Source organism: Myxocyprinus asiaticus, chromosome 41, assembly GCF_019703515.2.
Source record: "Myxocyprinus asiaticus isolate MX2 ecotype Aquarium Trade chromosome 41, UBuf_Myxa_2, whole genome shotgun sequence".
In the NCBI taxonomy this organism is placed as follows: Eukaryota; Metazoa; Chordata; class Actinopteri; order Cypriniformes; family Catostomidae; genus Myxocyprinus; species Myxocyprinus asiaticus.
The window spans coordinates 22,865,917-22,889,058 of record NC_059384.1 but is presented as its reverse complement, the minus strand read 5'-3'; the positions used below and the strand labels follow the sequence as shown (position 1 = coordinate 22,889,058).

Below are 23,142 nucleotides of genomic sequence, written 5' to 3'. Positions count from 1 at the left end.
GTCATTATCTCTAAAGCTAACGCAGTCATACACATAATGAGAACATTAAGGTTGTGCCGTAACATTGCTTGTTGTAGTTTATCATTTGTTTTTTTGCAGTTTCAGCATTTGAGACAGAATTCTTCATCAGTGGACTGGCTCCTCTGGCAGATCAGCTGGTCACACTGTATTATGTCAAAGAGAACTCGGAACACATGGTAATGTCACTCACTCTCACTAGTGCTACTTCAGAACTCATATTAGAGGTAGATTACGAATCATTCCAAAATATTCTTTAGATTTGTAGTGTTTTATTCTGTCATATAAGTGTCTTATAAATCTGACAACAAACATTTTCCTGTTAATCCTATGAGAGTGTGATTTATTTTTTATTTATTTATTTATTTATTTTGTGTATTAATAAAAGTGTTTATTGAATTGTGTTTGTGACAGGAGGAGGAGTTCCGAACACGGCCTCGTTTAGATATTATCCAGCCATTACCAGAGGGCTGTGAGGAGATCTCGTCAGATGCTCTCACTGTACGCAACTTCCAGGAGAACCAGTGCAGGGACTACAGGCTCGGTATGAATACAGAGTGAATGAATCTGTAGAAAGACATATTGATTGACAGAGAAATACACGTAGCCCTTCGATCAGTAGATTGAGAATATAATAACCCAGTGGCTTAACTCGGCTGTTAAAAATGAATCAAGATTTGTAGCAAAATTCCCTTTTTGATTTGGCATGTCAAAGCCATCTGATTGAAAGTCTGTCTGTGTTGTGATTGTAGAACACTCAGAAGGAGAATCTCTGTTCTACATCATCAGCCCTAAAGACATCGTAGTGGCTAAAGAAAGAGACCAAGATGACCACATCGACTGGCTCCTGGAAAAGAAGAAATATGAGGTACATGTTCAACTTGTATTTAATATATCCATCATAAATCTTTCATCTATTGAAGCTTTTGCAACAATGTAAAGATGGTAGCATTCCTTTAATAAGTTATAGTTCAATGAGAATTTTTTTTTAATTTGATGTCAGGAGGCACTGATGGCTACAGAAATCAGCTTCAAAAACATTAAACGACATGACGTTCAGGTAAGAGCAAATAGATCTTTAGATATCGACTTGCTAAAGCTCAGATAAAAGTTTAGAACTCACTCTATTAATTTGAACCTGGAATCGTTGTGCGATACTCTCTTCTTGTCTGCTTTGTGAATAGAAAATTGGAATGGCTTACCTCAATCATTTAGTGGAGAGGGGAGATTATGATACAGCTGCCAGGTACAGTATAAGAATCAGAATTCACGTTTATTGGCCAAGTAAGTTACACTTACAAGCAGTTTGATTTGGTGCAGTGTTCGAAAAATGAGTTAATATTCTGTAACAACCAGTTATTCATCATATACACATTATATGCATATATACACAGACAGAACATAAAATACAATACAAATATTCAGTATTCAGTACTTCAAATTTCACCCAAAAATGAAAATTCTGTCATCTTATGTTGTTCCAAACCCATATGACTTCTTATGTGGAACATAAAGGGATTTATTTTACAGAATGTCACAGTCACTGATTTCCATACAATAGCAGTTGATACCTACTCTCTTTAAAGCTTAAAAAAGCACCCAAAAGTGTTATAAAAATGATCCATGCGACTTGTGCATCATATTCCAAGTCTTCTGAAGACAAACGATCACTATGTATGATGAAGAGACTGGAATCGTACATAAACTCATAGCAATATGGGCGGATGTCTTGAATTTTGCTCTCTTTCACTGTCTCTCATTAACAGAAAATGTCAAAAAGTGCTTGGAAAGAACATGGATCTCTGGGAGAATGAGGTGTATAGGTTCAAAACCATTGGACAGTTGAAGGTGAGTGTTTTAGATATAAACCAACATTTCTTATTGCTTTGTTGCGTCTATATAATGCCAAATCTGTGTCTCGTTGATTGTTTCTTAAGAGATGACCTTCCTTTTCCTTCCCAGGCCATCAGTCAGTACCTGCCAAGAGGAGACCTGCGCCTGCGGCCAGCAATTTATGAGATGATCCTACATGACTTCCTCAAGACTGACTATGAGGTACATTCTTTAAAAAAAAAATAATAATAATAATATTTCCACGTTTTCTAGATGTCGTGTCGAGTTAACCATTTTAGTTCAGATGGCGCCGGCAGGCCCGCAAGAAAAGAACATCTAAATATTAATAAATACAGTCTTGAACAACACAAAATGTCAAAACCATAAGTAAAAACTATTACATAGAGGACGTGATTATCTTTATCTGGCATCTTGCAATCTGGCTGAAAACACATTAGTTTTTCTGGATCAGGTGACATCATCAGAAATGTTGTAGTGTCATATAATGCTAAATCAGTCGGGTTGGGTTCAGATTGGTACAAAAAGTCATCCATATTTGGGCAGAGAGACGTGATTGGTGACTGTTACATATGGCCACCAGGAGATAGCGCCAAGTATATGACACAGACTCAATTATTACTCAAATGGCACAGAATGAAACTCATTCTGTGAAATCTCATGACTAAAATCATGTCTCCATACTATGCAAACCTTCAGTCATTGTTGTGTTTGCATGTACAATTATTATGTTTTATTTGTTTGGAGAGGCTTTTGGACACTAGGACAAATTATTTTTGTAATGCTATAACTTTTGATTGCTTTGTCGTATCAACACTAAATTTTACTCCAAAACAAAATGGGAAAAAAAAGCAGTTTTTCGGAGCCACCTTATTTACACCCTAGCTCAAGAACACGTTTAGTCTGAATGGCCTCTAACACATTTTTTGCAGAAGACATTTCAGTTTATTGATGTTTCTCGTACAGGGCTTTTCCACATTGATTCGTGAGTGGCCGGGTGAGCTCTATAATAATATGGCTGTAGTTCAGGCAGTGAATGAACAACTAAAGAAGGACCCCACCAACAGTATACTCCTCACAACACTGGCTGAACTGTGAGTGCATGCTGCCCTTTTCAGAATTACACACCATTAATTTAGTACTATGTATGTATTGGAAAAAATGGACTGTATTGACTTTATTAATAAATGTCCCTGGTCTTTTATACGATTTATCAGTGATCACTATTCTGAAGAAGAAAAAAAGTATATATAATTTTCCATTAATGTAATAAGTTTCTTCACCATTGAAACAACTTTTGTTTTTTGTTGATGTAAGCAAGGCTGCACAGGCAGGGAAAATAAGAATAACCAATAATATAATTTCAAAATAATTTCACTTTTCAAAATCCAAGCAAATCTAGATTAAGTCCCAGCCCTCATTATTTCCCACTAAATAGTCTGTTTCAATTGGAAATACATAACATTACAGAACTTGAATACTGATGCATTAAGAATGAAATATCATGTTGTCTTAAAGAATTAATTCAGCTCATGCTTGATAATGTAACAGTTTTGGTGCAACACTACACAAGTTTGACTGCGTTTGTGTGTTTACAGGTACACTTATGACCAGCGTTATGACCGCGCTCTGGAAATCTACCTGAGATTGAGACACAAAGATGTTTACCAACTCATCCACAAACACAACCTCTTCTCCTCCATCAGTGACAAGATCGTGCTGCTCATGGATTTTGACAAAGAGGTCCAACATCTATTGTACAAAGATTTTTTTTTTTATCGTGTTGAGAACTAAGACCTTTTGTTTTATCATTTAAAACAAGAAACTTATCAACATTCAGAAAGTTACAGATTATTTTGCGGATGGTACATATTATTGATGGCTGTGAAGATGGCTGTGATTTATAGTCACAGAGATCTGTTTCAAGGATATGTCCACCTCTTTGTTCTCTTTCTCTCTCTTTTTTTTTTATTTTTTTATCAGAAAGCTGTTGACATGCTGCTGGATAATGAAGATAAAATATCGGTGAGTTCACAGCACTGGCCTCTGTCTGAGTAAACCCACACAAACTCTCTATACAGATAAGTTTCTGTCTTTTAGATGGACAAAGTAGTGGAGGAATTGAAAGACAGACCTGAACTGTTACATGTGGTGAGCAGATCATCTTTTCTGCACTACATATAAGCTTTTTAAATCCATGCAAATGTGTCTTTAGGGTGCAGTAGAACTTTTGCAATTGTCACAACATTGAGTAATTCACTTCCTTTTGCCTGTTTCTCTTTCAGTATTTACACAAGCTGTTTAAGCGAGACCACCATAAGGGGCAGAAGTACCACGAAAGGCAGATCAGTTTGTATGCAGAGTTTGACCGACACAACCTGCTACCCTTCCTCAGAGAGAGCATGCACTGCCCGCTTGAAAAGGTCTGGACAAAACTGACGTCAGATGCTGTCTGTTTTATTTGCTTCTTCTTTTTGAAATCTAATTGGTTTAGCATGCTAAACAGGGAATAATAGATTAATGGGTCAATGACAATAAGGATGTTGAAAAGGAAAAAACTTAAATTATATAATTTTACATATAATAAAATAATATACATATTTTATTGTCATGTTCTTTGAATACATTTTTAAAACACATTATACCTCTTTCAACAAAATGTCAAGTGGTGTATCCATCAAACATAATGTATTCCATACACATTGGATACAAAGTTTTGAAACTATTTTTTCAAGCTAATTTTTTTTATTTATTTATTTTTTTTTACAAATAATTAAGCTTCATGAGGTTACACCAGATGACAAAGGGTCAAATTATCTTTTATATAAAAAAAAAAAAAAAATTTTAAAAATAGAATGCCACAGTGCCACAGGCATACACCACAGTGGCATTCAACTGATCACAAAGTATAGTCAGGACATTACTGATGTAAAAAACAGCACCATCACTATTTGAAAAAAGTCATTTTTGATCAAATCTAACAGGCCCCATTTCCAGCAGTCATCACTTCAACACCTTATCCTTGAGTAATCATGCTAAATTGCTAATTTGATACTAGAAAATTACTTATATCAAACACTGCTGAAAACTATCTGGTTCGTTAAATGAAGCTTAACATTGTCTTTCTGTTTGTTTTTGAGTTGCCACAGTATGAAATAGACTGGCATGTCTTAAGGTCAATATTAGGTCAAAAATGGCAAAAAAGAAACAGTTTTCTCTAGAAACTCGTCAGTCAATTATTGTTCTGAGGAATGAAGGCTATACAATGCTTGAAATTGCTGATTTGAAGATTTCTTACAAAGGTGTACACTACAGTCTTCAAAGACAAAGGTCAACTGGCTCTAACAAGGACAGAAAGAGATGTGGAAGACCAGATGTACAACTAAACAAGAGGATAAGTACATCAGAGTCTCTAGTTTGAGAAATAGACGCCTCACATGTCTTCAGCTGACAGCTTCATTGAATTCTACCCACTCAACACCAGTTTCATGTACAACAGTAAAGAGAAGACTCAGGGGTGCAGGCCTTATGGGAAGAATTACAAAGAAAAAGCCACTTTTGAAACAGAAAAACAAAAATAAAAGGTTAGATTGGGCAAAGAAACAGACACTGGACAACAGATAATTGGAAAAGAGTGTTATGGATCTTAACCCCATTGAGCTTTTGTGGGATCAGCTAGACTGTAAGATGCGTGAGAAGTGCCCGACAAGACAGCCACATCTATGGCAAGTGCTACAGGAAGCGTGGGGTGAAACGTTACCTGAGTATCTGGACAAACTGACAGCTAGAATGCCAAGGATCTGCAACACTGTCATTGCTGCATGTGGAGGATTTTTTTATGAGAACTCTTTGAAGTAGTTTATTTTTTCAAATTGTAAAAGTAATTTTTCACATTATTAATATCCTGACTATACATTGTGATCAGTTGAATGCCACTTTGGTGAATAAAACCAAAAGAACAAATAAGAACAAAATCTGTACATTATTCCAAACTTTTGTCCGCCAGTGTACATGTATGTAAATATAAATATAACTGCTACATCACAAATGTAATTAGAAATAATAATAAAAGATTATGCCAAAATAGTGAACTTTTTTAGTTAACACTTTACAATAAGGTTCCATTAGTTAACATGAACTAACAATTAACAAATCTTTTACAGCATTTATTAATATTGGTTAATGTTCATTTCAACATATACAACTATTTATTGTAAAAATGTATTACTATATGTTAACATTAGTTAATGTCTATGAACTAACATGAATTAACTATGAACATTAGTATATTTAGTAAATAGCATTACCAAAGATTTATAAATGCTGTAACCAATATATTGTTAATTGTTAGTTCATGATACTTAATGCATTAACTAATGTTAACGAATGGAAACTTTTTATAGAGTTATTTATTTGAAATATTTTCCATCTTAGGATAGTTACACCACCTTGACAATTTAACTTTAAGCCTCACGAAAAAATATCAAAATTAATAATAATTCAGAAATTCATTTAATAAAACATGTTCATCATAGAAAAGGTTATTGTATGAAATAGAATTTTTATATATTTTTATTTATTTTATATGAAAAGATCTGGACTAAAACGTAGTCGTGCCATTGACCCTAATACGTGTTTTGATGAATTCAATCAATATATAAAACAGCTTTGAACAGTTGCTATGTCTCGTCTCTTTCAGGCTCTGGAGATCTGTCAGCAGAGGCACTTTGTAGAAGAGACAGTCTTTCTGCTCAGTAAGTTCTGAACACTTGCATCTGTTGGGTTTGCAGAACGTCCATCTGTGCATTTCTGCCATGGATTAGTCTTGAAAATTCAACGCAATTGACAGTTGACTCTTCTCACAAATCTATCTTTGTGAAAGCATCAGACATCATGTCTAAAATTTCAGTTAGTGTAAATAAGATTTCAGTGAACTGGCTGTAGTGCTTTCTGAGAGGTGCTGCTTTTCCACTCAGGTCGCATGGGAAACTGCAGACGGGCCCTACAGATGATCATGGAGGAGCTAGCGGATGTGGACAAGGCCATTGAGTTTGCCAAAGAGCAGGATGACAGAGAACTCTGGGAGGATCTCATTTCATACTCTATTGACAAACCACGTAAGAAAACCAGTGTTTTGGAGTAACTACATTAAATGACACTACTGAGATATATTATATCATCTGATATAAATATATATATATATATATACTGCCACCTACTAGCTTCGATTTAATTTTTGCTACTTTGCGCAGCTTGACAGTTCTGAGTACTTTTAGCATGAGAAGCTACGTTCACAGTAACTTCCCTGACACTGAAGAGAACTGAATTTATTTTACAGTTCCTAACAGCACTACTATGGTGCCTTATTCTTCCAAACAAGCCAGAGAAAAGCCTTTTATGTACCTTTTAGATGATGTTTTGCTCTTCCTCTCTAGCGTTTATCACAGGCCTCTTGAATAACATTGGGACCCATGTGGACCCCATTCTGCTCATTCACCGGATTAAAGAAGGGATGGAGATTCCTAACCTTAGAGACTCACTGGTCAAGATCCTGCAAGACTACAATCTACAAGTGTGTGACCTGCTGCTCACTGACAGTTGAACATCTTAAACTATTTAAACATTTTTCTCATTCTTGTCTTATTATTATAAATGCAGTGTTAAATTTTTGTCTCTGTAGATCTTACTTAGAGAGGGCTGTAAGAAGATCCTGGTGGCAGACTCACTATCTCTACTGCAGAGGATGCACAGGACACAAAAGAGAGGAGTGCGGGTGGATGGTAAAAAAAACTTTCCAGTGTTCCTGGATATATTCTTACTGCATGTAACATCAGGTTGGCTATTTTGTTCACTGAAAATCCTGTAAATAATGCTGTCGGTCTCCCTTTTATAGAGGAAAACATCTGTGAATCTTGCCACACTCCCATTCTACCATCAGGTATGTCTTGATTTCTGAAACAACCTATTTATGTTTCATTTCTATTGATTGTTGTATTAGCCCCCTACCACTAGTGCTCAACCAGAATGGGTTTTTAAATGGTCAATGCCAGTTTATATAATGCTGGTACATAGATATAGTGTATAATGTAATATTTTTACATTATACATGTGATATAATACAATATAATGGTAGATACAAAATTGCACTGTGTTTACTTCAAAATATTTGAAAACAAAGTGCACTCTGAAATTCAGACTATGGTAAATCGGCAAACAATATATTAGTTACCACTTCCTACCACCCACTACTTTATGCTGTGAGGTTAGGAAATGTATGTATTTCTATAGACCATTTCAAGAATGTAAACAAAAACAAAGGAATTAGAACAGTCCAAACGTATTTCTGGGTCCTTTCGACAAAGTCTCTTTATCAAGGTAAGTCAGTCTACTCAGCGGCCGTTTTTGGAATGTTCTTGGGCAGTTTTGGTAGCTATTTTTCTATGTAAACAAGTGCCATGAAAGTGCAGCTCCTGTCTACTTGAATGGGGAAAGACCGAAATCTCTAAAACGGCTGGTCAAGATTACGATAAAAGAACATATTTCAAATAAGCAGTAAAATCTGACAACACTGTGATTGGCTATTTTACCTGTAAGGCAGGTTGACCGTTGGCTACCGTTGGGCTTTCCAGTTTCTTCCATTCAGTTTAATAGAAGTGGCCTGTCTCTGCTAAATAGTCTGTTTTGACAAGCAGGAAATGTTCATGGAACAATGACGTCACCGACGAGCAGTCCTTGAAATGGTCTATAATAGGCTCGTTTGAGATGCCAAACGCCTCGCCTTGAAAGTAGACCAGAGTAGGCGGGTGCAGTCAGGGGAATGCATGCTGTCAAGTCGGAGTGTTCTCACTTCTCGTAGTAGATCAGTCACTAAGAGATCAAAGGCAGATATTGCGTGATTCACGTTCATGTGCTTTGTTGTTAATAAAGTGGATGCAATTTAAATTCTGTTGCTTTTAAATGAAAATAAATATGATGAAAAAGACATTCAGTGTACCTGTTATTTAATTTCGCCAATAAGACGTGTCTTTCCATCCATTTTTAGCTTAATGAAGACATGTATTATAGATATTTCAGAAATATGATAAAAATCACATCCCATACAGAGATCGCACTGTGTTGGGAATATTCACACATAATTTATACACATAAAACATGATATTAGAGATAAAAAAAATTTTTTAGAAGAGAACGAAATATCACGGTTATTTAATCCAATGGCCATTAAGCTGTGTCATCAGCAAGTCGTTTCCTATCATGATTGCAGTTTTGCACAGCTGGAAAAATCCAACTGCACGCGCCTCGCTCTCACAAGACTTTTTTGGCATACGTCATCATGACATCACAGCAAGTCAGACAGATTTCAAACCGGCATGCACCTGCTGGTGATTACCGGTGATCGGTTCTGCAGAACTAGCTCATCTCAAATGAGCCTAATGTCAAGTAAATAATTTACCATAAAGGCCGAAACATACTTCACACAAGTACGCAGACGCCAACGCGTGGTCCGTTTGTACATACATTACGTGCGCTCTTGTGTTGCTCTGACGGTTACAAACCTCACACCACAAGAGGGCAATAGATTTTTTAGGTGTGACCATGAAACCGGTGCTGCGTCTGAAACAGGAAAATGCTGCCTTCAGAGGCTGTATAGTATACCTACCTCAGTGAGGCAGGATGAAAAGAAGGTGCTTTTCAAACTGTTCGGAGACAAGTTTCCTTAAAGTTCCATTCATTCAAAACAGCTGTCGAATAATCCATTAACTGGTTAGGAAGCAAGTCAGCTACCTTTTCAGATGCAGCCCGGATGTGGTAGATGAGTCGATAGTTAAGGAGTGGGGAGAGACACGGAGAAAAAACAAGTTAGTTTGAATGGACTGGGGACAAAAAGTCACACATATGTTTTTCGAAAAGATTCAACTCAAATTGCTGCCCGAGTCCGCCATGACAGTTGTTGATTGAAAGAAGAAAATCTGCTCTACCGCCTCTTGCAGCAACGCTGAGAATACAGCGTGTACTTGCATTGTGTTATGAATTGAGCGCTGACACATTTCACAACGCAACGACACGTGAAATCGAGCTTGCGTAGCAAGGTGCATCTGCGTTCACGTACTTGTGTAGAGTATGTTTGGGCCTTAATGCATAATGCTCACTTATGGTTTGTTGTCCTGTTCAGGATGCAAGAGGTACATTTATGTTCAAGCTTGACTGACAAGCAGTATTCTTGTTTCAGACACAGCCCAGGCATTCAATGTGGTGGTGTTTCACTGCAGACACATGCTCCACAAGGAGTGTCTGCCATCCCCAGGAACCGTAAGTCTCCTTAAAGGGATATTTCACCCAAAAATGAAAATTCTCTCATCATTTACTCACCCTTATGCCATCCCAGATGTGTTTGACTTTCTTTCTTCTGCCAAACACAAACAAAGATTTTCAGAAGAATTTCTCAGCTCTGTAGGTCCATAAAATGCAAGTGAATTTTGGCCAAAACGTTCACTTAATGAAAAGAAGGTGCTTTGTACCGTCGGGGAAGGTGTTCTTTCCCCAAGAGGAAAAAACACCGCGGAGACCACATCCTGCCCGAAGGGGAGGTTAACGTGCCGAATACATCACATGGGCTTACCAGATGCATTTTTTCACTTAAAAGGCATTTAAAGGCAGCATAAATGTAACCATATTAAGATATGGTTTAATCCATGTCTTCAGAAGTGATATAATAGGTGTGGGTGAGAAACAGACCAATATTTTAAGTTATTTTATTCTATAAATTCTCCTCCCTGCCCAGTAGGTGGTGATATGCACAAGGTGAAAGTGGAGATTTATAGTATTAAAAAAATAAAATTAAATTAAAAAAAAAAAAAGGGCCTTAATTATTGATTTGTTTCTCAACCACACCTATCATATCGCTTCTGAAGACATGGATTTAACCACTGGAGTCGTATGGATTATTTCAATGCTGCCTTTATTTGCTCTTTGAGCTTCAAAATTCTGGTCACCATTCACTTGCATTGTGAGGACCTACAGAGCTGAAATATTCTTCTAAAAATCATTGTGTTCGGCAGAAAAAAAGAAATGTACATGTCTGGGATGGCATGAGGGTGGGTAAATGATGAGATAATTTTCATTTTTGGGTGAACTATTCCTTTAAATCTTTATGAATACCAGTCTACCGCTTTAGAGTTTTGACCAGTTATCTTAAAAATGGATACTTTTATGGTACAAAAAATATTGATAAAGTGTGATATTCGATTGCTTTATGCTCTCGCTATCTGACAGGTCCCAGGACTACAGTATTGTAACATCTGCAGTGCAAAGCGGAGAGGGCCAGGCAGTGGCATACTTGAGATGAAGAAATAATCATTGCTCCTCATTCTATGTTCATTTATATACACAACTGCCACTTTCTCATTAGAGGCTGTTAAAAAAAAATGAAATAATCTGCATATTACTAACATTGTATTTATTAATGCAAGCTTCTGTTGCTCTTCACACTAAATTGTTTGAAAGAAATTGCCAATGCATGAGACATTTCTTAAAAATAATGTAACCAAATTCCACCAATTTCTGATGGCTTTTTCTTGGGTATGAATATGAGAAATTGTTTAAAAATGCCTTTTCCTACAGCTACAAATTAAATTTGAAAAATCTGGGGGTTTGATTACTCAGAGGTTACCATTAATTAGACTGTGACGGCCCGGATTTTTGAAGGGGCAAGAGAAAGAGAATTTTACTTGCCTGTCCGGACAAGCAGACTGATTAAAACATCAATAACAAAAAACAAAACCATATATATTTGTGATAGCCTAGGCCTGTGTCACTCATTAAAAAGTTCATATTTTTATTCTGCTGTTGAAAGTAATCAAGAGCAGGTAATTTTATAATTCACAAGTGATCTAGTAACAGCTGCACCCTGTTTGATTGACAGGCGGCATATGTGTGTGCACTGAACGTGCGTGTTACGAAAATGCTTGGGCTAACGTGCACCTGAACGGTCAAATACATTTAAAAATTCTGCCAAAATGCCCGTCTTGGTGAGGTATTCATGTAAACACAGAGAGTGATGTCAAAACTGAACATAAACAGTGGAGAAAAAAGCGGATTTTGTAAGTATAAATGAAAGCTAATAGTCCTACTGCCGTCTGGTGTGTCATTATAATAATCAAACACCCATAACAAAAAAAACACTCACTGCTCTTGAATGGGTAACTTTAGTAGTTTTAAAAAGTATTAATGTATTATAATCATACAGTGAAGACCAGTAGTTGTTTTATGTTACTTGAATACTTTATACCTACTGCTGTTAAAAACAGCACTGAATTTTTTTTTATTGTTATTTTATTACTGACTGTTTAGTATTCTTAATTAAGAACTTGAAACCATTCTTCCATAATTAATATATTAGTTAGTGCTCTTATTTGTTGTGGTTTTGAAGCTGGAATTGAGAATCGTCAAATTTCACTACCAACTACTGAAATTTTGGTATTGTGATAATGTATTGCCTTTATTGTACATGGTTAATCCTGCTGCAATAACATGATGAAAATGTAGATCTCATTCCATAGAAGTGTGAGCATCCCTGCTGTTAATGGTGGTGGAGGCTTTTCTTTATTTGACTACCATACATAACATAAAATAATTATCATATGACAATAGTCTCCTCCCCTACCCAGTGCAGTTTACATTTCTGTCACAGAGAATTGAGTTGATTGCATAGGTGCACTGTTAGGTTGGGCATCAGTCATAATTTTAGAAAAATATACAACATAAACTTTGACATGTTACTTGAGCATGTAACTTAAATGTCCTTTTTCCTCTCCAGACAAGTAACATTTTTACTGACAAGTGATTGACCAATTTACTTGTCCGGAGGACAAAGGACAACGCTTAATGTCGAGCCCTGGCTCATATGAATGCTCAAGTCGATTTTGTGTTTTGATCATTTGTGAACTGCATTAAACTCTGTCTCGTTTACTATGCTTTGTGGGCGTGACTTTTTTTGCCATGTCATCACAATTCATGATTAAATTACTTCTAGAGCATCAAACTGTTTACAAGAGCGCAAAGTTCTTCATAGATCTAGCCTCTTAATTTTGCTCTCAAAGTGCACCAGATTGATGCATTTAACTTTAAAATATACAACATTTTCTTATGGGGGACCATGCCCCCGGACCCCCCTAGAGGGTTCGAGGTCCACCCACCATAGTCTCACAAAATCCTGTGAGAAACACTGTTACTTGTCTCAGTCCATTTTTTTTTTTTAAGGACATTTTTGTATATACAGTACTGTGCAAAAGTCTTAGGCACATGAGATATTTCACAAAAGCATTTGTCTTAAGATGGTTATTTATATCTTCAGCTTTAGTGTGTCAATAGGAAATATACATTTTAGACTCCCAAACATTACTTTTGCAAACAGAAAAGATTAGAATAGAAGAACAGGGAGCACTGCAACAGATGTCATGGCCCCCACTGAACATCGTGTCTGTCTGAGATTACATGAAAAGACAGAAGCAACCGAGACAGCATAAATAGATAAAAGAACTGTGGTGAATTCTCCAAGAAGCTTGGAACAGCCTATCTGCCAACAACCAAGAAAAACTGTCCAGGTGTACCTAAGAGAATTGGTGCTGTTTTAAAGGCAAAGGTGGTCACACCGAAAATTGATTTAGATTTTTTATGTTTACTGGACTTTGTATGACGTTAATTGATAAATGAAAACTATTTATGGCATTATTTTTGAAGACATCCTCACTATGCAACATTTTTCCCAAGTGCCTAAAACTTTTGCACAGTACTGTACATTATATAGAGAGAGAGAACTTTAAAGCACCACATTTTCACACAGACTCACAATATCATTTGTTTTATGATCAGATGAAAAATTACAAATGTATACCAGCTATAACAGGATAATCAACCGATAATAAAATGGGACACAATTTTGTATATATAGTATAGATTTGCAGCGTCTTAAAAACAGTCTCAAAGAGTAATGTTATTTGAAATCAGCCGAGTTCTATTCTGCATTCTAAAACACATTTAATATACCAACATATGCATGAATTGTGCTTGCTAAACTAAGTGTATAAATGAACAATAACCCAGCAATAACTGCAAATAGCACTATAGCGTCCTCTACAGGCCACAGCAAGAAAAACAATCACAAAAATACACATCAAATCAGAAACCATGATATGAGATTAGAAAGGTTAAGCTTTAATAATGGGTTGCCAATCATCATAGATTCAAATAAAATGAGGAGAGCATTAAAGGGACATTGTTAGGGAACATTATTTGCAATATTTCAACAAACTACATTTTAGAACTACATTCTCGCAGAGGGATGCGGAGGTGGTTTTTAACTCCTCAAAGTGGTAAGATTCAAAAAGCAGGCATTTGCCTACAACACGACCAGGAAGCGTCTTCCAGAGCAATATTGTTTAACTCATTCTCTTAAATATATATAGCTATCTCTTCCATCACTTTTATACTTTTTTTCAACAGTAAGGCCACTTTAAAAAGTACACTTGAATACTTTAAGCCTCTCATGCCTTGTTGACAGATCTTGCAAAAACGCCCGCAGAAAGGGGAGAAAAATGTTCAAGTTTATGGTGAAACATTAAGTGCTCCTCTTCGGCCTGATGTTCGTCCCTGTGGCCAATCAGAAGCCAGGACCTGGTCGACATGGTAACCACAGATATAAAACTGAGGTAGTCTCCCCTCTCTAGTGCCAAACTGAAAATTCCCAGCTTTCTCTCTTCACAATGTAAAAGAAAAAAAAAAACAAACAAAAAAAAAAAAACACAAAGGCTTGGTAGCTACTGAAACTGATTTAACCAAAGAAAAAAACCTCTCAACAGCAGTTTTGTTTTTGTTTTTCAATCTTCACCCAATGTCTTGAACTCAATCCTCAAAGTGGCTTTTCTCAGAGCTGGCTGATGTCCAATGGCTCTGCCAGTCAACCGACCCCATGAGGAAATCCACCGTAATAAACATTTGGTGCCTTGTTCGTTTGATGCAGTGTCATATAAAGCAGAATTTTAAATATCAGTCAGTTCCTGTTGCTGCAGCATGTTTGAATGCATTTGATAAAGGAGGGCCTTTTTCAGCCGAGTCCGTGTGTGTATGAGTAGATTTCAAAGAATATGTGTGGGCATCTGTCAAAATCTGTTCATTTGTGGGCTGTTGCTTCGACAGGGATCTATTGTTGGCATTTTTGTTCGTAATAATATTGTGTGTGAGTGTGTTAATGGGCACAGGCGACTCCAGTTCGGTCAGGACTGCATCAGACATCCGCAGGTCATCTTCCCCCAGCGAGTCTTACTCTACCATTGGCGGTAGGCTTGGGGGAAAGGGGGCAGATGGCTTTTATTTGTCCCCCAGGATGGCGTACTGGTTATCTAACTGTAACTGCTGCATGGTGGCTGGGCCTTCCCCTTCTCTGGCCCGACTCTTCTGCTTGACCACCTCGAAGGTCTTCTCCATCTCCCTGTCCCTAGAACAAGACAACAGTTTCTTTCATTCCCTTCATTAGTGTTGCAAGTTTGGCTTTGTTCAGAATGGAATATTAGTGTATACTACATACTGTCCAGTATATACTATAAACTTCATACAAAAAAAAAAATTGTATCGGAAACACTATAAACGGCATCCTATTTAAAAAATAGTATGTGAAACTAGTCATAGAGTGCAGTATACACTATATACTATTTTTTTTTAAAGTAGTATGTGAAACCCTTCTTATTGTGCAGTATACACTACAAACTGCATACTATTTAAAAAAAATAGTATGAAACCCTTAGTAATGTGCAGTATGCACCATAAACAGCATACTATTTTAAAATATGTAAAACCCTTCATACTGTGCAGTATACACTATTAATGGTATACTATTTAAAATAGTATGTGAAACCCTTCATACTGTGCAGTATACACCATAAACAGTATATTATTTAAATAGTATGTGAAACCTTTCATACTGTGCAGTATACTCTACAAACAGCATTCTATTTTAAAATAATAGGTGAAAACCTTCATACTGTGCAGTATACACTATTAACATTATACTATTTAAAACAGTATGTGAAACCCTTCATACTGTGCAGTATACACTACAATCAGCATACTGTTTTTAAAATAGCATGTGAAACCCTTCATACTGTGCAGTATACACTACAAACAGCATACTATTTTTAAAACAGTATGTAAAACCCTTCATACTGTGCAGTATACACTATAAACTGCATAGCATTAAAAAATTTAGCATGTGAAACCCTTCATACTGTGTAAATTACACTATAAACGGCATAGTACTGAAAAAAGTAGTATGTGAAACCCTTCATACTAGGGATGGGTATTGAGTAATTTTGTAGTTGAGTACACTTAACACATAATAAAACGAGTAATCAGTTACTTTTTGTGGAACTTTAAGTTCAACCTTCAACCTTTGAACCTGTTTTTCTTACTTAAAAATGAACAATATGCATAAACAACATCATCTAGATTCAAAAATGACAAAAAAAACAACTTTGCACTCACACATAGAAACATACATTCTAAGTGGTACAGTCACTTTAAATAATGACAGAATTTTATTTTTGGGTGAACTATTCCTTTAACAACGTCACGTATCCACAGCGCCAACCAATGCTTTGAGTTGATTTAGGTAAGAGAAGCAGTTTTATTTGCTATTCACGGAAGGCAAAGGCACATAGAAAAATCAAATAGCAATATCCAAGTACCATTTGTATTGTAAAGTATGCAATAATAAATGTTTCACACAACACTATGCATGACAATTTGTTTTTTTATTAATTATTTCTGGTTTAGCGATGCACAACGTACAGGCTATTAAAAGAGTGATGTCTTACTTGCGAGTCTCCACGTGTCTGGCAGTAGAGAGAAGAGAGGGGAACTGGGCGTCGCTAAAGATCTCTGGAGGCCCTTGAGCTGGACCTTTCTTAGTAGTTGTTAACCGGGCCCCTGGGGGACGATACACGCCAGGTGCCTTGGGCTCAGGAACCTCAACTTCAACTTCTGCAAGCAGGAAATTACATTTGTTTACACAGAATACAGACATAAACAATGCTTCCAATACATCTTGATGTGAAATGGCTATTTATGCAAATACTGCCCACTTACCAGGAGGAGCTGAAGTAGGGGCGCCTGATTTGTTCCAGGGTCCGGAAACTTTATCACCACAGACCTGGATGATTTCCCCATCCTCGCCCACCTCCTCCTTCTCATACTCTTCCTCCTCTTTCTCATCACTGTCAAGTGAAATTGTTCAACATGAATGCACCTTTTTTTTTGTCAAAACTGACTCCAACAATTCTTTGTTTACATGAATGCTGAGATGTTTGTGCATGTGTTCTGAAAAACAAGGTCAAAGTGTGGTAGAAAAGCTGCGTTCTAAAATGGAAACAAACATGCAAAAACAACCTGGGCAAACATGAAAGCCCCAATGGCACCATCAGTTGCAAACAATGTACCATGGTTACATGGATGACATGGACAAGAATTTTCTGAATAGGATATTTCCATGTGAACAGCATAATATTTAAAGTGCCCACTTTTGGACACTCAAGTCACATTTATTGTCCGAATTATGAACTATTTACTTTACCTACGGGTTTTATAATCTGAAACCTAAGAAATGAAAGTCACCTGGTTTTACATTCATACATTTTTAAGTGTGGCTTAAGTGTCCAGATCGTCTTTGGAGCCACTGTATGAATCAGGATATGCTCAGTAGATAACATCCATTATGTGTGTCAACTGTTTGTGTTTCTTACCTCATTTGCAGAGCTTGGAGTCTGAGTCCACTATAGTCCACCTCCTTCTGCTCAAAGTCTTTCCATTCCTCATCCTCCTGGAGAGACAGAGATACAGTTAGAAAGAAAGAGAGATAACGCTAGTGAAACTAATTTATTAAACACTGTGTGGTCATAGTTAAAACATACTTTATCTAAAAAAAAGGAACTTTTTATTTTATTTGTATAATTATATTACATTTTTACAGCCTCATATTACTCGAGACAACATGGAATATTTGTACTTTTACAAAGGTGATCAAAAAAGGTGGGGGAAAAATCTATGGAAATTGAAATCTTAAAGGTGCACTCAGTAATTATTTCCTCATTAAAAAAAGTTTAACTCCTAAAGACATGAATTGTAATTTTGCAATATATTTAGGAAATCATGACCACTCACATTAAAAAGACGACTCCGGTCATATCAATAATCTTATAAAAGCTGTTTTATTCTACATGGAGAGGGTCCACAGATGGGGGCTGCCATGTTAGAATCACATGACCAGCCGAATACTACACACTTAATCTCAGTAACCGTACTGTTATTTGACACTTTCAATCATTGATTAAAGGAATCATGGATGACTGTGAATACAAAATTTCTACAATGGCATCTGAAACTGAAAACTATTGATTTTAAATTATGCTGCGTCCAAGCCACTAGGTGTCAGTGTAAGTCCAAGATGACACAAAGACAAAAGTCACTGAAGGCCATTCTTTGCGTTCTTTTAGAAGAATTTTCAGAGCCTGATGAAATTGGTTTAAATACGTGTTTAATACTACAAAATACACTCGATGTTACAGTCACTGCCCTTGCCGTCCAGAATAGCAGTGAACATCCCAATCGAGTGAAGGGATGTGTGGAAACTGTGGTTCCTAATTACGGTGATCCAACATTTGCCTCGCATTTCAGGATGACAAAGCAAACATTTCTTCTAATGTCTTCAATTGTTGCATACACCAAGCTGCAGTGGACACATTTGTAAAGGACTTTAGTTGGATCCATTGAGCGCACTGCCTTTTTAATATGGCAGGGTTTATATACATGTCGCTGCTGATTGGGTTACACCTCTGACACACCCACAAAATGAGAGAAAACGTACCTCAAAGCCCGTTGCTCACCATTTCGAGGAAACATGTCGTTCAACCCGGAAAGCGTAGCAAAACAGTGCACACCATTTTGAGATTGAACGCACCCCTGATGTCATTGTAAACTGGGCAGGAATTACAACCTGTTAATCACCTATACTTACTAAGATCCTACACAATATTTACTTAAAACAAAACAGTCACTACATGTGCCTACTCGGTATAACCGTGTGTCTGGAAAAGAGAAATGGGCATATGGTGGTGTTGAAGGACACTGTTACATGAGCAGTTATAAAACCCCTGCACATTGACAGAAGATTGATTCCGCATGGAATGAATGTCAGTATGACCTCACATCACCCAACATGTATCATTGACCAAAAGCTATTCACTTCTATTTAAGGGGCAACATTACTACTACCAGATGTGTTTTTCCAACTTCAATGTCACCTTGGATTGTAACTGTTCTTTTTGTTTTTTTTTAGTTATTACAACTGACTTTGAAACTTTTTACCAGGCTTTTCATTTATTTTTGGTACTTTTCAAATGTCTTTAATGTATAGCCTTAATTTGATTGTTTTAGCCTTGTCCCAGATGCAGACTTTGAATATTAAACTACAAAAACCCATTATAAAAATACAAATTACTATGTTTAAAACTAAGATAATGTAAACAAAAAGTGAAATAATATTGATATTTATTGTGAGAAAACTATTTCTATCAAGACCCACAGTTGCAGCATCATTTCCATCACACCAAACAATTTTGCCCCCCAATTAATTTGCCCAAAAGTTAGTATACTTGTTAACCAAGTCGACAAAATTGTCAGTGAAGAGCATACTTGACATGAAATATGAAAAATCAAGGTAAATATCACTTGCAAACAGAATATTTTTAATGGACGTTATTTTCAATCAAGCTGTAATTTTGCCATATTTCGCAAAAAGTGTAAAATATTAAAGTTAATATTTGCTAATTGTATTTTCTATACATACAATGACAGACAAAGCTGTCCATTTCAATTCAAAATCGTTGAAAATGTCCTTTCCATCACAGAACTTTAACACAATACAGAATTTGAAATGTGGTGTGAATTTTCCTGACTTTCAGGTAAAAAAATTTTTTTTTAAAATTACAACAAAAAAAAGACATATCCCCTGCAATGCATGTGCATACACTGTTAGACATTGTTAGACAAACTAAAAAAAAGAAATAGTAAGAGCGTGAACACATTTTTTATGAGACTTTACTTTCTGAAAGTCCACAACACTAAAAGTACCTAAAAGAACCCTAACATTACCATTAATAATCACTATTAAAGGGATAGTTCACCCAAAAATTAAAATTCTCTAATCATTTACTCCATCCCAGGTGTGTGTAATTTTCTTCTGCTGAACACAAAGACTTTTAGAAGAATATCTCAGCTCTGTAGGTCCATACAATGCAAGTGAATGGTGACCAAAACTTTGAAGCTCCAAAAAACACATTAAGTCAGCATAGAAGTAATCCATCAGACAGTCAGTGGTTTAATCCATGTCTTCTGAAAAGATCCAATTGGTTTTGGGTAAGAAAAGACCATAATATAACTCCTTTTTCACTATAAATCTTGACATTGCAGTCTCTAGGCACAATCATGATTTCAAGCTCGATTACACTTCCTAGCACCACCTAGAACTCTGCACATGTGACAAGCACTAGGAAGTGTAATCAAGCTTGAAATCATGATTGCCAAGGAGACTGCTGATGTCAAGATTTATAGTGAAAAAGGACATATATTTTGGTCTAGTCTCACCGAAAAAAGTGCTTCAAAGCTTCAAAATTTTGGCAAACATTCACTTGCATTGTATGGACCTACAGAGCTGAGATATTCTTCTAAAAATCTTCGTTTGTGTTCTGCAGAAGAAAGAAAGTCATACACATCTGGGAGGGCGGACTATTCATATAAGCAATGTGGAAAAGATCTTACAGTAGCAGCTGTGATGGACACGGACAGATAAAAACTAGTGCGCAATATCTACGCAGTCATCCCTCTCTCTCTCTTCATATACAAAATTATTAAACACACTAACCTAATGTTAGTGACTGGAAATCAGATTATCTGGCTGTGTCACATAACCCAGCCAGCTGCCAATCTAGACAACATTTCGAGGCACCCCCTATGATCGTTTAGAACCATCGAACAGCGTTTCAAACGTTCGAACGGATTTTTGAACGAACGCGTCTACAATGTCAGATAATGATGTCTAAGTAGGCAGCTCCTTAGATTTTGACACACAGATTTGATCTCTTGTCGGATATGGAGGACTGCGTCCCATGCTGCGTTTACCTTCTCCATCTGTGCATCCTGATTCTCACTCTTCGTCGACTTCTCCTTCTCCCTTTTCGTCTTTTTCACGGCCATCGGGACTCCTCCGGTCGCCGGTTCCTTTCCTTTGCCCTTCTCCTTCTTTTTCTTCTTATCTCTCTTGGCGAAGAAGTCATCCAGACTCTTCTCCACGCCGGCCGGAGCCACATCCGCCATCTTATCCACAAATAGCTTCAAGTAAACACTAAATAAGCTCCAAAATATTCAGAACGGCGTCTGAAACGACAGCAATCGAATCCTCGTGTTTGTGGTTAGGCTATAGTCCGTATGTTTCATGTGTGTGCGCAGGTTAAAATTGTGTTGGGAGCAGCATGACACATTAGCCTCCTGAAAGTGTGACACACACACTCGCCCAAAGAACCGGAAACTGTTGCGCAGTACGCGTACTCGTTCAAATGAACCGGATGAGAAAGCAGCTTTGTGATTGACAACGGTACTGTTCAATCGCTGAGCGATAATGTGTGCCTTCCACCAATCAAATCGCAGCGTTATGATCCGTCAGAGCTGGTTTTGTGATTGTACAACTATTTTATTATATATATATATATATATACACTGATCAGCCACAACATTAAAACCACGTGCAAAAGAGCTCCAACCCATATCTCAGAATAGCATTCTGAGATGATATTCTTCTCACCACAATTGTACAGATCGATTATCAGAGTTACCATAAATAGTTAGTTGTTAGTCAAATATAAGTTGGTCATTTTCTGTTGATCTCTCTCATCAACAAAGCATTTCAGTCAACATAATTGCCGCCCACTGGATGTTTTTGGCACCATAAGGAGTAAATTCTGGAGACTGTGAAAATCCCAGGAGATCAGCAGTTACAGAACACTAACAATCATTCCACAGTCCAAATCACTTAGATCAAATTTCCCCCCCCCCCCCCCATTCTGATGGTTGATGTGAACATTAACTGAAGCTCCTGACCAGTACATGCATGATTTTATGCACTGCTGCCACACAATTGGCTGATTAGATAATCACATGGATGATTGTTGGTGCCAGATGGGCTGGTTTGAGTATTTCTGTAACTGCTGATCTCCTGGGATTTTCACATACAACAGTTTCTAGAATTTACTCCAAATAATGCCAAAAACAAAAAACATCCAGTGAGCAGCAGTTCTGCAGCCGGAAAATGCCTTGTTGATGAGAGAGGTCAACAGAGAATGGCCAGATTGGTTTGAACTGACAAAGTCTATGGTAACTCAGATAACCGCTCTGTACAATTGTGGTGAGAAGAATATAATCTCAGAATACTATTGAGATGCGGGTTGGAGCTGTTTTGGTGGCACGAGGGGGACCTACACAATATTAGGCAGGTGGTTTTCAATGTTGTGGCTGATCAGTGTGTGTGTGTGTGTGTGTATATATATATATATATATATATATATATATATATATATATATATAGTAATTTCAATGTATTTTGGTGAAGATATTTTAGAGGTGTATGTATTTTAAGAGAGGAAACAGAAATGTTATTCTGTCTGTTAGTATAGTCTTGGAAGTCATATTTGTGTTGTCTTGTGCTGTGCCTTTTCTTTTTTTCTTTTTTTTTTTTTCATATTGGTGGTTGTGTCTTACAATGTTTTGTGTCCCATCTTCCATTGTAAATTTGTAAAAATAAATAAATAAAAAGGGGGAAATAACACAATACCTGTTGTGTTGAGCTGGGTCTTTCAATAATTATAAAATGCATTTGCAGTAATTTAGTTTTAAAACACTTTTAGAGTGATGTCAAAGGGACAGCTCACCCAAAAATAAAAAAATTATGTTATCATTTAACCTCATTGTTGCCCCAAACCCATTCCAAACTCTTCCTTGCTCCTGCGGAAACACAAAAGGCAGAATGCTAGCCTCAGACAACATTTGCTTTCATTGCATATTTGTCCATACAATGAAAGTGAAAGGTATGGAACAACATGAGGGTGAGTTAATGATGATGATTTTATTATTATTTTTTAATTTTTTTGGTGAACTATCCCTATAAATTTAGATGTA

At 36.7% G+C, this 23,142-nt stretch overlaps 2 protein-coding genes across 3 annotated transcripts in view; one reads left to right on the top strand and one right to left on the bottom strand.

Annotated features, from left to right (window-relative positions):
• The window catches only part of LOC127431770 (vacuolar protein sorting-associated protein 41 homolog), a 35,721-nt gene extending 22,884 nt beyond the window's left edge, over window positions 1-12,837 (top strand). For both annotated transcript variants that reach the window (XM_051682309.1, XM_051682310.1), the window contains 19 exons: window positions 100-197; window positions 433-562; window positions 771-886; window positions 1,022-1,078; window positions 1,203-1,264; window positions 1,785-1,866; window positions 1,981-2,073; window positions 2,836-2,963; window positions 3,468-3,612; window positions 3,853-3,894; window positions 3,970-4,020; window positions 4,155-4,292; window positions 6,569-6,623; window positions 6,846-6,986; window positions 7,305-7,441; window positions 7,550-7,649; window positions 7,763-7,807; window positions 10,100-10,179; window positions 11,143-12,837. In XM_051682309.1, the coding sequence (XP_051538269.1) occupies window positions 100-197; window positions 433-562; window positions 771-886; window positions 1,022-1,078; window positions 1,203-1,264; window positions 1,785-1,866; window positions 1,981-2,073; window positions 2,836-2,963; window positions 3,468-3,612; window positions 3,853-3,894; window positions 3,970-4,020; window positions 4,155-4,292; window positions 6,569-6,623; window positions 6,846-6,986; window positions 7,305-7,441; window positions 7,550-7,649; window positions 7,763-7,807; window positions 10,100-10,179; window positions 11,143-11,223 (1,781 nt within the window). In that variant the 3' untranslated portion in view covers window positions 11,224-12,837. The remainder of the gene's footprint in view (window positions 1-99; window positions 198-432; window positions 563-770; window positions 887-1,021; window positions 1,079-1,202; window positions 1,265-1,784; window positions 1,867-1,980; window positions 2,074-2,835; window positions 2,964-3,467; window positions 3,613-3,852; window positions 3,895-3,969; window positions 4,021-4,154; window positions 4,293-6,568; window positions 6,624-6,845; window positions 6,987-7,304; window positions 7,442-7,549; window positions 7,650-7,762; window positions 7,808-10,099; window positions 10,180-11,142) is intronic.
• A 1,224-nt stretch (window positions 12,838-14,061) lies between these two features.
• LOC127431789 (protein CDV3 homolog) lies at window positions 14,062-21,893 on the bottom strand. The gene is made up of 5 exons (XM_051682337.1): window positions 21,094-21,893; window positions 17,661-17,737; window positions 17,008-17,135; window positions 16,737-16,902; window positions 14,062-15,361 (listed from the first exon to the last, which is right to left on the bottom strand). Exons 1-5 carry the CDS (start codon window positions 21,286-21,288, stop codon window positions 15,235-15,237), a joined length of 693 nt encoding a protein of 230 aa, XP_051538297.1. The 5' UTR covers window positions 21,289-21,893; the 3' UTR covers window positions 14,062-15,234.
• Window positions 21,894-23,142: the final 1,249 nt, after the last annotated feature.